The sequence below is a fragment of the Boleophthalmus pectinirostris genome, unplaced genomic scaffold (assembly GCF_026225935.1).
Source record: "Boleophthalmus pectinirostris isolate CB_2022bp ecotype Guang Dong unplaced genomic scaffold, ASM2622593v1 HiC_scaffold_10, whole genome shotgun sequence".
NCBI classification, from domain to species: domain Eukaryota; kingdom Metazoa; phylum Chordata; class Actinopteri; order Gobiiformes; family Gobiidae; genus Boleophthalmus; species Boleophthalmus pectinirostris.
The window spans coordinates 9,991,508-10,009,876 of record NW_026570971.1 but is presented as its reverse complement, the minus strand read 5'-3'; the positions used below and the strand labels follow the sequence as shown (position 1 = coordinate 10,009,876).

Below are 18,369 nucleotides of genomic sequence, written 5' to 3'. Positions count from 1 at the left end.
TTAGATTTGCGTAACATTGTAGCTTTAAGTCCTAATGTGTTTTTTGATATAGTCCTGTTTTAGTTCTGGATTTAGTCCCAGTCCCCCAGTTTTGATCTGGTGACTGCTTAGTCAATTCTGCTTGTCTTTTAATCCTCAACTTGTAATAAGGTTTCAGCAGTAGAAATTGTACCATTATCCATTTATACTGTTAGGCGCAATTTCAGTCTGCTGCACTGCCATTACATTATGATTATTACATTTATCCCATCTTAAAATTTCACATGTCTAGTTTCCCATGAATGCACTTTCACACTATCCCAAAGTATGTCATTAATTTTAGGTGCATTATAAAGCTGGAAATTCACAAATGAAATGGGTATGACACACGCCTAAAGTCCTAAATTATGGCCCTCTATTGCCGCTTGCGTGTCCTATTTCCAACATGCCGTCTTTCTCCTCCTCCTCCTTATTCATATTCTATATTCATCTCATCTGTGACACACTTTTACAATCCAGAGGGAAGCCTGAGGAGAAGCCAGCTCCAAAGCAGTGCAGTTTTGTTCGACCATTATTCTAACACCTACATGTCCCGAATTCAACCCTTTAACACCAAGATAATCAAATCTCAACATTGTATTTATTATAATCTGGATTAGACCTTGATTTTGGATGTCTATGCTCTAAAAGGAACTGTACATAGCCTCTGCTTTTCCGAGGGATGGGACAAGATCTCGTTTCACAAGATCTCATGAGATAAAATTGCTACAAGATTGTGCGCACATGAGAAAAATTTGCTCACGAGAGTTTTTTCCATTTAGTTTCTATTTAGATTGGACAAAAAAGACTTAAGGGTTTGTAAATTACTGTACATCTCTTACGAAGTTGTGGTTTCAGGTCTACAGTTGCAATAAAAATATTAAAAAACAAAAAAAAATGTTAGACCAAAACTGCCAACAGGATCACACATTTTTAAAATTTCTCGTTTTATCTTGTGGACATAATCTCATGTCTTGTTTTGTCTTGTGAAAACTGTCTCTCATCACACCCCAAGCTTTAACTATTTAAAACAAAAAAGATACTTATCCCTACTATAGACTGTAGCTGCTGACTTCCAAATAAGATATGAGCATGGTTGGGCTCCATCAACTCTGTCTCCAACCCACTTTCTATTGAGAAAACGTCACCCCTCTCTCTGTAACTGCTGCTTTCAGGCTCATCATTTTAGTCTTAAAATGTCCATAATGACCTGCTCTACATGATCCTGGTGTTTTTATTTCTCTATTTTGTCCATAAATCAATTCCTGTTCCTAATTTGAAACTCGGTTCCAAATTCACCCCATAACTGCCAGCCTCTGTGAGCTTTATTTGGCTGGAGCAGAACGCTATGGGTGATGTCACACACTTTTAGGGTTTTTTCACACATCCCACCAATCTTTCCATTTAAAAAAAAAAAGCTCTTAGTTTGGTTTGTTTTCGTTGGTGTAAAAGCATCAATCGCACTCTAATTCGCACTAAATCCCTTGAACGGAGACCTCAAAAAAGAGGTAGCCTCAGTTCGCTTGACTCTGCACCAAATGCCAAACTCTGGTGCAGTCCCCTTAGTGAGAACGCTAACTCGGGGCTAAACCATAGACAGTAGGTCCAAGCGAACTATTCCAAATGCATCATGGGAGGACAGGCTCGGAAACCCAAATTCCACCTTCCCAAATAGAGTGCGTGCCCCAGTTAAGAGGTGTGACAGGAGCCCAGATTGAGTCTGGACCAGTGATCTGTAGGTTTGCGAATCCGAGCTCCTTTGGCCTGGGGAGCAGGGGGGATAGAGACTGGCCTGTGCAGTCCGTACCCCGCGGGCTCCCTGGGTTAGAAGGTGCATCTCAGCCCTGCTTCCGAGAGGTCTGGCATGTGGGAGAACCTCAGCGTCCCTGAGCCACGTGCAGTCGAACCCACTGTGCACAGGAGCCTTGGATAGACGTCAATCGGACCAATTTTGGTTGGTTTGCAGGTGTGAAAGCAGACCACACTGAAGTCTATATACTACACAATTACAGTTTTATTGCCAAATAATCAAACTAGCAGTGTGAAAGTGCCAAGATTCACTTATGTGCACAGTTGATTCACTCAGAGGCTGCACTAGCACTGGTTAATACCTGGCTGCTGGTGCTGGAGTTTAGGTAGTGAGGACTCAGATCAGAGAGAGCCCTTTGAGGTTCAAACTGACTGGATTTCTGCATTGGAACTGGCAACCCAAATTTAAAATCACAATCTTACATAGACATTCACAGTCCTTTGAACATCTTGAACCACTTGCACATTTTTTTGCAGCTAGCTTCAAAGCTAAAAATAGATTATTTTGGCCCCAAGGAGACTCACCACCTTGTATGCTTGGTTCTAAATGTGGCATTCTTTGCCTCGAGCTAAAAAACATTCTACAAAAGCTTCATACATTAAGGTTGCAGTCGTAAAGAAGGAGGAAGTCAGGAGGGATAGCCCGAAATGGTGTCTTGATTCGCATGGCAGTGGATTACGCTTGTCCGGTTTTAACTAGCCCAACCCCCACCTATAGCTTCTGCTGCTGCTGCTCTGACTGCTCCATCTCTGCTCCATCTCTGCTAGCGTTAGGTGTTTAAATGTTAGCGCAGTAAGAGCTGGTGAATATTTGATGGGGATTCTGCAGGAGCCGAGCGTTAAACAGTGAGAAGAGAAATGGGCCGTGCAAGTGTCCCCTAATCAGCTGTGGACCTCTTTGGTGCCAGATTAGGCCAACGGGTGGAGCTGTGGGCATGCTGAGGTTTATGTAGTTTTTGTGAATTTTAATTTAAAGGTTGTACAGTGCACAAAATCAATTCTTCTGAGCTTTAAAACATGTTATAATCTTGTTACCTCATTAAAAACATATGTGGAATTGTGTTTTGCTTCGTTCGTCATGTCCTGAAGTGGTAGTTTTCAAGCAAACAGCTACCTTTTAAGGCCTATTCATACTTCATAAGAACATAAGAACTTTACTCTTGTTCTTGAGGAGATAAGAACAAGAACAAAATTAGTTTGGGCTCTGACATTTCATACTTGGAACAGGAGTCATATTGTGGACATTTCCCTGTGGTTGATGAAGAAGTCCAGCCACTGCAGGGAGGTTTATAGCGAGGTTCTTTCTTTTTGTCCTCCAGCCTGACCGCTATTTTTTATTTATTTCTTTTTTTTAGTAACCCCGCCTTTTGGCCTTCGCAAACTTGTCACAGATATTACGCCAGACTTTCCTACACTGATTTTCATCTGAGCCTAGAATGTCAGCGATCTCCCTCTATGAATTTCTTGCCGTTTGGCATCTTTATAGTCACTAAGCGTCGTGTCCTATATTGTATTTTCTCACGATTTCCACCAGCTGTGACTCAAAACCATCCCTTTTTTTTTCTTGCTCTGCATCGGCAAGGAAGCAGATAAACCACATAAATAATCAATCAGAGTGAAGATGGTGAACAGCGCTGCCGAACTGCCAAACAAAGTTCTGCTCAGTTGAGGTATCGAGAACAAGCCACAAGAACTGCCGAACAAGAGCTGGCCAAACAAAGTGACATCATATGAATAGGCCTTTACCTTTAGTTCAGTAGAGACTGGCAGTTCCAGAGCTGAAATGATCCAAATGATTCCAGTGAAGTTGCATGGAGTTTAGAAACGCAATGAAGCACTTCTGTATTACCAGATGACATCTTAAAATGAAACAAAGTGTGTTCAGTTTGAGAGAAGAACTTGGCCTAAATATGCAGGATTATTGTGTTAAACATGTGTGAATGAAACAAAACACAATCTCAGGTTTGTGATGAGGAAACAACATTATAACAGAAAATAAAAAATAGCAAATTAGCATAATATGGGCCCTTTAAATCAGTAAAAATCAGTTATAGCCCCATTAAGACTGAATGTAGCTTCAAACCCTATCTTACACCAGAAAAGTTACATAGTGCATCTTTAAGTAGGGTGACCACATTTCCAAAATCAAAAACTGGGATTGGTGGTTGGTAATAATAAAATTGCAAAATGAGTGCGTAATTAAGGAAAACTGCACTGTTCTGCACTCATGATAAACATGTCAGTATAGTCGCATTTTCTTTGTGTTTTGGTTGTTTTTAAGCAGCTTTTCTGTATTTTACTGAAACAAATGACGCTTTATGCCTCTCTTTACTGTTGGCAGGTATAAAATTTGTCAAAAATAGCGACACCTAGGACATTTCTTGTATAAAACTGGGACAAATCAATGGTTTTGTATAAATCTGCTGAGGCAGGGGACACCGGGCTCAAAACTGTAACTGTCCCGGGGAAATAGGGACGCCTGGCCACTCTATCTTTAAGTCATAATTTTCACACAATAAATAAAACACGACTGACTATTTTTACTCTTGTCGCTGTGACGTGGAAAGTGGCGATCCTTGTGACCCACTTCCCCGTGCCGCCCGTAATCAGCATTATATGACCCGCCGCTGTAAAAAGGATTAAATAAATAAATGCGTGTACAGAGCTTTGTGTCACATCAGCACGAGGCTCCGCGCTGCATCATTCATGAGGCTTTTCATTTTACTCCAGAGAGCAGTGCACTAACAGAACTGCAAGTGTACTTAACTTAACAGAGGAACCTACGCTTGTACAGTGAGAGAGCAGTACTTAGCATCTATTAGTGTTCTGGGTAATCGAAGTAGAAGCGTTACGCCAATGGGCCACTACAGTGTTCCTCAAAAGTTAGTCGTAATTTAAGACTAGAGTGTAAGAATTTAAGAGTGGAGCTTAGGGCTGCAAAGAACAATTAAAGTTATCAATAAGTGAACAATTATTTTTTCGATTAGTCAACTAGAATGGACATGGACATTGTTGAAATATCATGACGTAGGACTAAACCCAGACTAAACCAGGACTAGACCATGACTAGACTCTGACTAAGTCAAGACTAGACCTGGACTAAATCAGGACTAGACCAGGATTAAACCAGGACTAAACCAAGACTAGACTAAGACTAAATCCGACTAAACAGAACTAAACCAAATAGACCAGGACAAAACCAGGATTTGACCAGGGCTGAACCAGGCCTAAACCCAGACTAAACTAGAACTAGACCAGGACTAGACCAGGACTAAACCAGGACTAAACAAGTACTAGACCAAGACTAAACCAGAACTAGAGACCATAACTAGACCAGGACTAAAACAGGACTAAACAGGACTACACCAGAACTACACCCGGACTAAACCAGGATTCGACCAGGGCTGAACTGGACCAAAAATAGAACTAGACCAGAACTAAACCAGGATTAAACAAGGACTAGACCACAATTAAACAGGAACTACTAGACCATGACTAAACCAGAACTAAAGACCTGGACTAGACCAGGATTAAACCAGGATAAAAATATATGCAACTACTATGTAACTACATTACACTTTTTTCAAGATTGTATCATCCAAATAAAGACTACGATGATCAAAATATGGTTATGATTCCTTTTATTAGTCAGTCAGTTGTAGATGCTGAAATATAGAGACAAAATGAGTTAATTAATTGCGGAAATAAATAAAAGTAAGGTAAATTAACTTGTATTTGGCTATAGTATTGATGTCAAACCTTCATGTGAAGACAAAATAAGACTTCCCCATGACGGATAATCTGGTGGTGGGTTGAGTGAATTACTTTGAACTGCACAGGGCTTACTGTAAAATACAATCACATCAAACAGGATATAGATTTGATGAATCAGAAGTGGGTCAGTGAAACTATGCTCACTGATGGCACGCTACAAAACCAGGAGCTCTGAGGAAAGGAAGCGATAATGTAGGATTTGAAAAGTACAAACGTTACAAATGCGGTAAAAGGTGCACTGCGTAACTTTTCTGGTTCCTGGAGATGCTATTGCTTTGACTGTAAATGGCTATGACTATGATAGTAAACTTATATAAAATGCATTTATTCTATTATGGTTGGTTTTATTGCTCAAAATACCTTTAAAAACACACATTCTGACTGTGAGTGGGGTCACCTCTTCATAGATCTCACCTGTAAATTAGCGTGGTGGTGTCTCCCACTTGTCTCTAAGGAGATTGATAAGTTTAATGCCATATTTATACAATATACTTAGTGTCATACAAAACAATAACATCTCAACTGGCGGTCCCTCTTCTAGAAATGTTACATATTGCACCTGTAAGAAAATAACAACACTTTATAATACCAACTATATAATACTAACTTGATGCTTAGTAACTTAGTGAAAGTGTTCGGGTTTTGGTATTAATTACCGGACTCATTCTAAAACTATCCAAGTATCCATGGGTTTCAGAACTGATGCCATAGCAATTATCAAATTCATTGTTGCATATAATAAGTTGAAACCCATGAATTGTTTTGACATAGCATATATCATTTCCAAATGTTACCATAATTAACCACTGGGTCCCCCTGAAACTCCAAGTGCAGGTATTTTATAAGTAACCACCAGTTCTAAATAAACGCCAAATTAATTGTATTAAAAAAAAAATCAGTTCAGCCTCACCTTCACTGAAAAAGTGGCGAACAAATGACATTGCTCTGAAATCCTTATTTTGAAGTGACAAAGAAAGATGGCGCAACATAGCAGGCAGAAAATAGAAGCAGTTTTTAGGGGTTTTGGTGATATTATTTCAGTTTGGCAATTCGGAGGAAACCAGCACTGTCATCGTAGCTGCTGTGGTGTAAGAGGAAAGTTGTGGCAAAGAGGCGAGGAAAGGCAGAGTATGAGGCGGCAGGAAATGTGCCAAATAGGAAGGCAAAGTAGTCGCCAGGCCATCGTATAACGGCGACACTTCCTCCAAGGCATGCCATAAAAACTGTAAATTATAGTCATACTGAATTTGAGTACCATATTTTCCCAGTTTTGCTGAGCCAGATTTTTGTGAGGAAGGAATTAATCGCCTGCTCCAAATTGCCGCCTGGTCTCAAATAAATGCCTGGTTTGTTAAGTGATTGAAACAAATGAATGCTCCCGCTATTATTTGGTATTTTGCGGTACATAAGACCAAATGAATGTTTTTGAATAAGAATACTAATACTAATACTAATTTCTGTGAATAGACCAGAGAAACAGTTTTATTTATTTATTTTACCCCTTTATATCTGAACAAATTGCCAATGCACCTGGAACCCAAAATATAAAATAATTTGAATTTTGATTGCTAAATAAATAACCTAATTTTTTGTTTTTGTTTTATGTGCACAGTGTAGCCAAAAATGAGCCGTGTTTTTACTCTTTCTCCTCTTTCTGTGTGTGACCTGGATTTGAGAGCAGAGAGAGGAGTAGCCAGAGGGAGATGGTGGTGTGGGGAAGTATCTTGGTGCTCATGTGATGGACTAAAATGCTCAGACAAAGTGCCAAATGAGCTCCTTCTACAGAGCTCCAATCCCTGCTCTGCTCTCTGGACAGGCACGTCAAACTGGACTGGCCAGCTCATCTCAGCTACTGACCTATATTCAGTTTTTTGTATGTTTTTGATAATACTTCAAGTCAATCAAATCAAATTTTCACTTGGGAAGTTTTTCTTGGGCAAAGTGTTGACATCAGCAGAACACATAAAACAGACACAAGTCACGATGTACGATGTTCGAAATACACACATTTAGTGAAAATAGTCTGAATACATACTCACCCATAGCATAAAAACATTTGAAAATGCAATCATTGAAACTGCTTCTTAGTGATGGACAAAGTGCAAAGTGATGGATAAAGCTTTACTTGAACCTGTTAGTTGGTAGTCAAGTAAATATTTTATGTACTAAATATGTACCAAGTAGAGTTGAAAATGTAAATGTAAATTCAGATTAACAACTTAAAAATCAATAAGCAATGAGTTCTCTTTTTAAGTACTGTATTTTTTGGACTATAAGTCGCACCAGACAAAAAACATAAATAACATAAGAGTCATCGGACTATAAGTCGCACTTTTGGTGGAAAATTTATTTTATAAAATCAGAGACCAAGAACAGACATTTCATCTTGAAAGGCAAGTTACAGTAATAACAATAGAACAGAGAACAATATGAACAGTTCTTTAGATAACTATAACATAAACAACAGAACAGAACAAGTTTACCAAACTCTCCATCTCACTCCAAATCAGTAAATCCATTGAATTCTTTATCCTCGGTGTCACTTCTGAGCAACTCCGCGACCTCCGGAGGTAAACAGAGCGACGCTTCCTCTTCTGCGTCACTGTTGTTAGACTCAGCATCAGTTTCCAGAATCTTTGGTCGATTCTTCCAATGACTTCCAGGAAAGTTGCATGGTGCTCCCTCCTGGTTTCTGTGAAGCTGTGTTCTCCATCCCCGCCTTTCACCAGTCCCTCACAAGTTTCTTGCTCACTTCAAACTTTCTTTCTGCTGCTCGATTACCATTTTCAGCTGCATATTTCACTACTTGCAGCAGGACAGAGGCCCTTTCTGCAGGAGACATGTGCAGAAAACTGACACACAAGCCCAGAGCGCCCTCTTGTGGTTGTCAGTCTGAAAATTTTAACATATGTCAAGTCGCAGGACCACCCAAAACCATGAGTCTGAACAATATGTTACTAACTTTTCTTTTCTAGTGTAGGGTGTGTGTGCCACCTGCTTGTCTTCATAGATGTTATTGCTTTATGAGGAGTGTTCTAATATATGGCATTAAACTTACCCATATTCAATTTTCTCATCAGTCACAGGTGTCTTTATGGCTCACAAAAAATGCATTCATACTGTGAGCAGGGTCACCACTACACAGATCTGACCTACAACCTGGTCATGTAGTGCCACCTGTTTGTCTCCATTGATACAGATATAGATTTATGGCCCACAAAATTGGAAGTAACACTGGCAACTCATGAAGTGCAGTGAATAGATTAAAATGGTTCCAAAGGTTTTTTTCTTAAGACCAAATGCCACTCACCACTTCCCTATAAGCTGCTTCCCAAGACTCATGGTTTAAATCTGAACTCACCCAGTCTTACCCTTATCAAGCCAAGTATATTTTTGACATTCTCTCTATTACTAGTATTTTTAGAGAAAGGATTATGTCACAAATCAAACCCAAATATAATTCTGTTAAGTAATATTTAATTTACCCTCGTAGTTGGTGCTGTGCTAGCTCATTCATACAGTATATAGGTCAGCCCTCTCTTATTTCTGCTGCTGTTTTGCATGATTCAGTGAGAGAGGGTCTTACTGGAGATCTGTGTTCTGTGGTGTGCTGTGTGGGCGGGTTCAGAGGATAGTGCTGGTGGAGATGAAGGCAGTAGAGATGTGGGTCGAAGAAGGAATCAAAGGAAAAACACCGCAGTATAGTGTTTTATACATTTTTTTATTTGATCTGACTTGAACTGCACTTTACTGTACTGTACACTAGTGTTTTTAGCTTGATTACATAGTGTCAGTTCCTTTGTATGTCCATGTTTATGTTCATGTGAAGAAATTGATATTAAAGCTAACTTTGAACTTTAATTTCATTGCAGTCCTATATCGATACAGAAAACACACACAGGTTTGCAGTCGGCGGTCCAGCTTCATCTCAGGGTCTGTTTACACGAGAACGCTTGCGGGGAAAAACAACAAAATATTTTATCGGAAGTGCCTTTCGTTTAGACGGTGATAGGTTTTTGGGGCTTAAAAACGCAAAAATCTGAAACCATCTTCCAGAGTGGGTGGAAAAGTTGAATACTCTTCACCGTAGTGTTTCCGTCTACACTGTCTACAAGATGCAAAACTCTGGTCAGATCTGCTCACGTCGTGTATGTGTTTACGTCACATACATACAGTTTACACGGAAACCTTGGCATGCAAACCTAATTGAATTCCACACACTTTTGCATCACCGTTTGCGCCTGGATTTCTTCCTGAAAATGCTCGTCTAAATGTGGAATACAAAGTGAAGATGCAATGCCACTTTTTGCATCTTCTGTTCAGACTGTCATCATAAAAACGTAGCCTCAAACCGCTCATTTCAAGACAGTGAGGTTCAGATTTGGAGGTGCACTATGTAATTTTTTGATTGGGGATCATCTGTTTGTTTCTGTGTTATTGCTCCGCCTGCAGTGTTCCACAGTACGACATTAAACAGCTCTATCTTACATTTATTGAATTATACCATTGTTGTTTTTTTAGCTAAAGGATACCTGGCATTCTAACTGTGAGCGGGGTTGCCTCTTCACTGATCTGACCTGTAACTTACTCTGGTTTGGTCATACTGTGAAACTTTCCAGACAAAACAATAATATCTCCAACGAGACAAGAATTGGACCGACACTTCACCAGAAAAGTTAGACAATGCACCTTAAAGCAGAGAAAGAATTGGTTTAAAATAGCGTGAAGGAAGTAATTTTTGTGAAGAAAGGTGAAAGGTAGCTGTTGAAAACTACTGCTTCATGACATCACAAGGTGGAACAGAGGATTTTAAGCTTTGGAAATGTAGACAGACTAATAATAAAGGATCACTCAAACATTTAGAATGGAACAAAACCCAACTCCAGGTATGATTTTGACGAGGTAACAACATTGTAACATGGTTTAAAGCTCACAAGAGTTTTGAGTAACATAGAACTTTTAAGCACTGTACTTCACTACTTGTACTTCATTACATTCCACCACTGGTCACAAATATATCTCTATCTGTTACTGTCTAGTGATGTTCCCCTAAGTGTGTGGCCTGGACAGCCTCTTCAGCTTCATCTATGACTAACAAGCAGTGTCGAATGCGTGTCACCAGTTAATGAAGCGTGTCAATAAACCAGAGTGGGCTCATAAACATATGCAAAACAGATGCATGGAGGTCACACTTGTTACGATGGAAAGTAATGCGACGTGTCAAACTGCCACTCACCCAAACATCTGAGACTGCTGCTGTCTAAGGACCATATAATCATTGACAGTTACCACGTTTACATGAGAGCTTTAATTCCGAATAGAAATTAATTCTGCTTTAAAAAGACCATGTCAACACTTACTTCCTAATGAAAACGATTATTTGGAATTAAACTTAATTCCGAAGTAAGTGGGTGGCTTATTCTGATTTTAAAGCCAAATAAATTTATTCTTCGATCATGTAAACTTTTATTCTTCTTAAAAATAATTCGGTCGTTCAGTGCATGCTCGTTGGGTCGTGCTTCTGTCACGATGCGGACGATCCGGCCGTCTTGTCTTCTTCCTCCTTCTCCAACACTCTTTCTTCCTCCTCAGCTGACAGACGTGAAGCGTGATGATAAAATTCTCCAGCTGTTGCTTAATTATCATCAAAACAACTGTGAAAAAAGTTTGTATCATGTTTGTGTCCACAACGTGACAACAAACCGAAATGACAAAAAAGCCGGTAGCAGCTGAAGTGTGTTTTTTCTTCCGGTAGAAGTAAATACGTTCATGTCCCTGTCCAATCAGAACCCTTCCTGACCTCCAAATAATGACGATTTAATGTGTTTTCCCTGTAAACCTCAATTAGGAATTATTATTTCCATGTAACCTCAAAGGAGAATATTTTTACTGAGAACCAACTGCTGAAAGATTCACTCACAAATCTGGAGAGAATAATTTCAGATTCTCAAAGCAAGCTCAAATTCAAGAACTGCAGATTTAATTTGTTTTGCTAAAGGACTGTATTGGAAGTGTTCCCTGTTGCACTAAGAGGTTTGAATGTGTGCTGCATGTTGTCTTTACATGATTTTATTTAGGGTTTATTGACTTGACCAGAGACCTGCAAACTGAATTGTCCATTTCAGATTGATACAGTTTTAATAAAGTATTGTTCTTTAGTTTTATGCTTAGTCAGAGGTTTACATGTAAATATTATGGTGAGCACATAGCTAGGCTGAACTGTCTGTGAATTTCACCAGACATCAACGAGTTTTAAGCATCTGCCCTCAAATGAAGAGGTGTCCAGTTAGAGGTGTTTAGCGTATTTTTGATGCAGCATTAGAGAAGATGGATATGGACAAGAACATATGACCGTCAGCCATTTTTTCTCTTGCTATATTTTCAAGCTGCTAGTACTCAGGTTTGTGTTTTGTAGGTCACATTTAGCTTTTGAGTTGCACACAGTTGGATGGATGTTATAGCCGCGAGATCTGTCTGCACAGAGCTAGCAATGAAGAGCTCTTAAGTGGAGAGAAGTAGATTTATTTAAGAGCAAGATGTTGAAACGCCTCCAGCTCTTCCTTCTGCCACTCTCAGCAGACAGACACAACATCTGCTACTAATGTTTCAGAACAAATGCACTTTTAGCCAGCACTGCTAACAAGGAACAAGGAAGTATTCCACATTTTGGCTAGGGAAGTTGCAGTAGCAAAAATAATTGTTAATAATTGCTAATCAACATAAAAAATAAATATATTAATAATATCTCTAAGTTTTTTTCTTTTCAGAGTCTAAAATGTGATCATGTTTTAAACTTGAATGTGGGGCCTCGTCTTCGACATTAAGCTACTCTCACCTGGCAAAGCTTTTTAATGTTTTTCGTTGTCCTGGTGAGCATTGAGGTCCCTGGAACCGCCACTGGACATCGAAACATATGTGCCTGCTTGTGCACATGGCCTCCCACTTGTCCCAACCAGGACGAAAAGCGGGAATTTCTTGTACAAGTCATCGTTAAATGCGCAATTGTGCTTTGGCATGTGGTAAGCTGACTGACTGTCTGTGTCTGCTACAAGAGCCAGTCAATTTAATAGGCCAGTGAAAGATAATGAAAACTCGGACATAAAAAAAAAAAAAAAAAACCAGACGGCCAGGACAGGACGTGAAAAACGGACATGACCGGGGAAAAACGGATGTTTAGTCACCCTAGTGTCCTAGGACTGTAGACTATGTACTGGGACATTTCATCCAACAATACTCCGGTCACAGAGTAAATGAGGTGAAGCTTTAATGTCCTTTTTTTTATCTTCTGTCTTTCCGGTAGTCTGTCCTTTCATCTGGTGACCTCTATCACAGACGCAGACTTAGATAAAGGACAAAAGTGAAGCCACAGCATTAAGGCCTGAAGCAACAGTGTCACCATGGTACCAACAACAGTGTTATAAAAGTGAAAAAATGCATCGCACACTCAGATGGCCGCTGTCCAAAAGCTTTTTTATTTTTAAATTACGTTTCGGCAAAAAAGCTTTCATCAGATGTTTTTCTTGCTTTTGACCACAGTACAGAAAATGGTTGGCAGTCCAGGGGCTCACATCCCCTTCCAACGAATGAGAGGTCCCAGAGTGAGGTCACCCAGTGAGATCAGCTCACTCTACAACAACATAAAAAAACATTCTATTAAATACAAAAATAGTTTGACCATATCACAAAAAAAACATCTAAGGTTAAAGTCCACATCAAGTCCATGAGGAGCTAGAGTGTTAAGTTGGTGAAAGGTCGTCCTGACAAAGATCCACTCATCATTGTCATTCATTAGAAGCAGTTTAAGAGTAAGTGTGCAGGTTTGTCTCACTGTCCATGTTCACTGTAGTAGCCCTGCACCAGTGATGTGTGTGCATACCTTCATCTTTTATTATTTACCAATAGCAGCGTTACCGTGGTGTTCCCAAGGACCCCTGAGTTGCCTCTGAATGCCTGACTAAATAAACTAAAATATCTTAGAATTTTCAACACTTCCTAAATCTAACCCTAATTATAATCATAACCTTTACCTGATTGAGAAAAATTTATTAATCGTATTCAATTTTTTATTGATTTTCATGCTCATAATCACATGGACAAAAATGCTCGCTTAGCAGCCTATCTGTTGTGCAGCATAACTTTGTTTGGGGAGAAAAATTGCAACTTTAATGGCCTGGTTTTCACATGATTGCCAAAATTTTAGCCTACTTTCAGGTATTCCGTTGGAGTAAGCAAACATTTTTATATTTTTATTTACATGTAGGCTTTTTGAATACTTTATCAAGATTCCTGGTAACACAATGTTATGTTATGAGCCATAATTTTAGCTTGTGGTAAAAAATGACAAAAAATAGTAACATAGTCTATTAGCTTGTGTTTGCTGATGTGAGGTGTGGTGTTAGAATGGCCGGTGCACCCTGAGGACCTACCTGTGGGTGAGGTGTCACATTAGATCTGTTACTCTGACTCTCTTTGTGCATGACCCAATTCTCCTCTATTTTTGCCAAGTGTGGTTATGTCAAGTGTAGGTACAGGGGAATATGTCCAAATAGATTTCATTTACAATTGCACGGGTTGGTCAAACTTTTTTTTTAGAAAGAAAATCTTGTGGAAAAAGAAAAAAAAGTCCTTTGGTTAAAAAAAAAATGAGTACAGATGAGCCCACATGATTAAAACAAAAAATATCTTAGAAAATGCTATAAAAATACTTACCTACTTATTTTTTACTGTCTTAAAAAGAAAATAGTTAATATTAAACAGTTTGCAGTAGTCGAAGGTTATTTCTCCCTTAACTTTTGCATTCCAATCATCCTAATTATTCACCATGAAGAGTTTATAAGCACTTTTCTCTACTCTCAGAGACCACAGCAGAATTTTCCAGCGTTCCTGATTACGAGACAATAAATCCTTTCTAATTAGCTGCAGATAAAACACACAGCGGATTTATTTTGACCTCAAGAGCTGTTTATTCAGTATATCTGCACTGGGGCATGACCCATTTTGCTCAAATACATTGGGAAAATACTGGGTACAGGTTCTTTAATTAATTAGTAAATTCAACATAAAGACATTCCTAATTAAAGTGTATCAAGATGCTGCAAATATTCAACTGAACTTTGCAATTAGTTATTGATTAAACATGTCGTGCTTTTGTGTGCGCAGGTGCTGTATCTTCAGACAGCGGAGGTCACCAGGGAGAAGGTCTACGCCATGCACCAGTCTAGTATTGATGGAGTGGAGGACATGTCGGCCCTGGCTGAGCTCCACGAGGCTGCCATCATGCACAACCTGTACCAGCGCTACCAGAAGGACAACATTTACGTGAGTGCAGCCGCTACCTCAGCTCTCTGTCAAATGCCCGGCTAGCTCCTTTATTTATAAATAATATTTTATTAACAATCCCACTGCTCAATCTGGTTTGTTGCTTTCTCTGTATAGGAGGTTAAAACTTGTATGAGTAGCTGTATAATCTAGACTTTTTATTTTTATTTTGGATGCACCCATACCACTTTTTCCAAAACAAGTATGCATAAGTGTACTTAATTTTCACTAGTACATATTTGAGAGTCTGTTATAATATCTACAGCAGGAGTCTCTAACCTATTTCCTCCAATGAGCTACTTTAACAAAATGAAAATGCTAAAGAGCTCCTCATTTTAACAGTCACAAGAACTTGAGTAAATTTAAGAGCCACAGCCTTAGATGGAGCACAGTTAGATGTTTATACGTACATTTAGTGTACAATGTTAGTCATCAAAATGATACATGTACAATGGTAATAGCATTTTAATCAATCCAGTTTTAGTACAATACGTGTAATTCAGAAATCCCTTGGCGAGTTACTTGGAAGGGGGTGGAGAGCTACTGGTAGCTCCTGAGCTACAGGTTGAAAACTCCTTATCTACAGAAATTACTATAGTTAGATTTAATTCCAGTATATTTTACGTAAATAATCACCTGGCTTTAATATTTACCACTTTACCTCCATTACTTTAACCATGGCCCCACTTTGACCAATATAGACATGCTACAACCATGCTATATGTCTTTTTTATGTTATTTATTTATTCAATATTTTACCAGGTCAGTTGAGAACACCTTCTCATTTGCAACGAAGACCTGTCCAAGATGCAGTAAAAAACAGCACAAACAGAAAACACTCACATGTCATGTCATAACATGAAACAGTGAATAGAAACATGAGACAGTGAAACAATTGCAGATTAAAGATATAAAAGTGTTAAAAGCATGTGCAATGATCCTGTAAAATACTCTGGATAGAGTTTTTAAAAGTTGATAGAGGTAAAAACCTAAACCAAAAACCAGATCTTGGAAAAGCTCTGAACACATCGCCAGAGCCCTTTAGTGACTTTAGCAAGTCGTAAACACAAGCCCTGCACTGATATCCTTTGTGAACTATAACAACCTTTAAGAGTCCTTAATATTTTTATAGTTCACTTGACAGTCACTGGTGATTAAAGCTGAGCTTAATGTGCTCAGAGGCGAGTTGTGAGTATAATATAAGACACAGCAGTTACAGTGGTAATGGCTCTTGGTATCGGCAGCCCATTGGTGAGTACTATGATAAGGACTAGCACCTGATGTCGGTGTATCCCTGTTTATCATGCCAGATGCCCTTTCTGTTGTTTCCAGTCACATAGTATATTTACTGGGAGACCAGCCTCATTGTGTGGTCTTGGTTTGAACTGGTTACTCTTCAGCTGGTGGGCAAACCTGGTTTCCAATGTCACACCTTATAATAAGATAGATAGCTAGAAGTGCAGGAATTTAAGTTACAGTTTTATGTTTCTTAAAGGGCCCACATTACACATTTTTCTCATCTATGTTACAATAAAAAACATAAAAGTAGTTGCATTTTGTTTCATTCACACATGTTTAACACACAAACCCATCATATTTAGCTTCTTCTCTCAAACTGAAGAGACTAAAAATTCATACATCTTCACTAGAATTTTTTGGATAATTTGAGCCCTGGAATTGCCAATCTCTTCCATGACAGGGCATTTTGAGCTTTGGAGATGTAGACAGGCTATTAATAAGGATTACTCAAACATGTGAATGAATCAAAACCCAACTCCAGATCTGTTTTTGGTGAGGTAACAACATTCTAAAATGACTTAAAGCTCAATATAGGACCTTTCAGAAATTTGATTGAAATCTTCATTAACCATTTGTCACTTTGCCTATGAAAATGCACCTTTAGATGACATTTCATTTGTAATTAACACCCAAATACAATTCAGTTATAATTCCAGTATTATTATTTTTAAAAGACTCACTAATCACTATATTACAATGTGCGATTTTGTGATTTTTACATACTCAACTCAATCACTACATATACTTTATTTCCACTACTGACCACAAACTGCCTGAATGTGGTTCTGTGACTGTACTTTTCTTTTTCTTTATTTTTTTACATAGAGCTGTCAGGCGCACTAGCTGCAGCCTGTACAGTAGCAAACCCGGAGGATTATGGTCCAGCAGTGAGACTCTTTATGTGATCTAATCTAGATGATGACATATTATCCATACAAGGATTCCCCATAAGCTGATCATAAGAATTCACTCACAGTGCAGGTCATTTTTCTGTGTCATGCATGTGGGCGACTGTGGAGTTTGTGCAAATACAGGGGAATATGACTCCGTGGAAGGGTGCTGACCTAACATTTAACGATTTCTAAAAACACGCTCTGCCCCTGACTGCTCTATGATATTTTGTAAAAGATGGCAATTGCAGGTGACATTTGAAGTTTGACTCATTTGAACCAGGAGCAGTGTATTCATGTGCTGACACTAAGGAATAGACTTGATACTAGAGGTGTAACGATATGCAAGTCTCATGATACGATATTGTTACAGTATAAACCTCACAGTACTGTGTTTATTGTGGAGGTGAACAAAACTTTTTCCTTTTAAAATGCCTTGACAAGTCTTAATCCAAAGAATAAGACTTAAAAGTGTTTAGCACCGTTATTTCTTTATGTAGTCTGCACTGAAATGGAGCAAAGAATCATGGTCTATGTAGTTCCCTCTTTTTTTTTAGCTATTTAGCTGCACCATAACTCTTAATTTAAGCAGACTTAATTTAAGAGACTTGTAATTGAATATATTGTGATGGTCCACGATATCATTGTGAGAGCTTTGACGATACGATATTGCGATATTTCAGTTATTGTTACACCCTTACTTGATACTGATTCCAATACCTCGTTCATAATTAAAAAGAAAAAATAACAAAAACAGTTTTTAGACAATAGAGTGTGATTTAAACATACCATCAGTCTTATTTTGATTCAGGAAAGGTTCATTTTTGTCCTGTGAATGTGACTTTTTTAATCAGTGGACTTTATCGCCAATCTTTTATGCTTTACAAATCATGTTTTGCACCACATTTCACAAATAATAATAACACAGTTTTGACTTGTATCTAAAGTAGAAGTGCAGTGTGTTCTGATCTTTTGAACGCTTAAGAGTCTCAAAGCGAGTCGTTTTACTGAAGACAGGAAACAACTGACGCAGATATATCCCGCTGCAGTCTGTGCGATCAGAGATTTTCAGTTTCATAAGATTCTCCTCGTGTCTGTGGTGTGCGCTTTTTAATTTAAAAATCATTTAAGACAAAAAAAATCATGTATTGTGTGGCGACCTTTAGACAAAATCATAAATAGGCAACATGGGTGAAGTGACTTGCCCAAGGACACAACACGCATTCATGTACTGGCCTACATCATCAGAGGTATAATACTC

General features: G+C 38.7%; 1 protein-coding gene across 1 annotated transcript in view; it reads left to right on the top strand.

Annotated features, from left to right (window-relative positions):
* myo10l1 (myosin X, like 1) overlaps positions 1–18,369 on the top strand; it is an 86,146-nt gene that overhangs the window by 29,315 nt on the left and 38,462 nt on the right. The window contains exon 3 of the mRNA XM_055160787.1: positions 14,761–14,919. Coding sequence (XP_055016762.1) covers positions 14,761–14,919 — 159 coding nt within the window. The remainder of the gene's footprint in view (positions 1–14,760; positions 14,920–18,369) is intronic.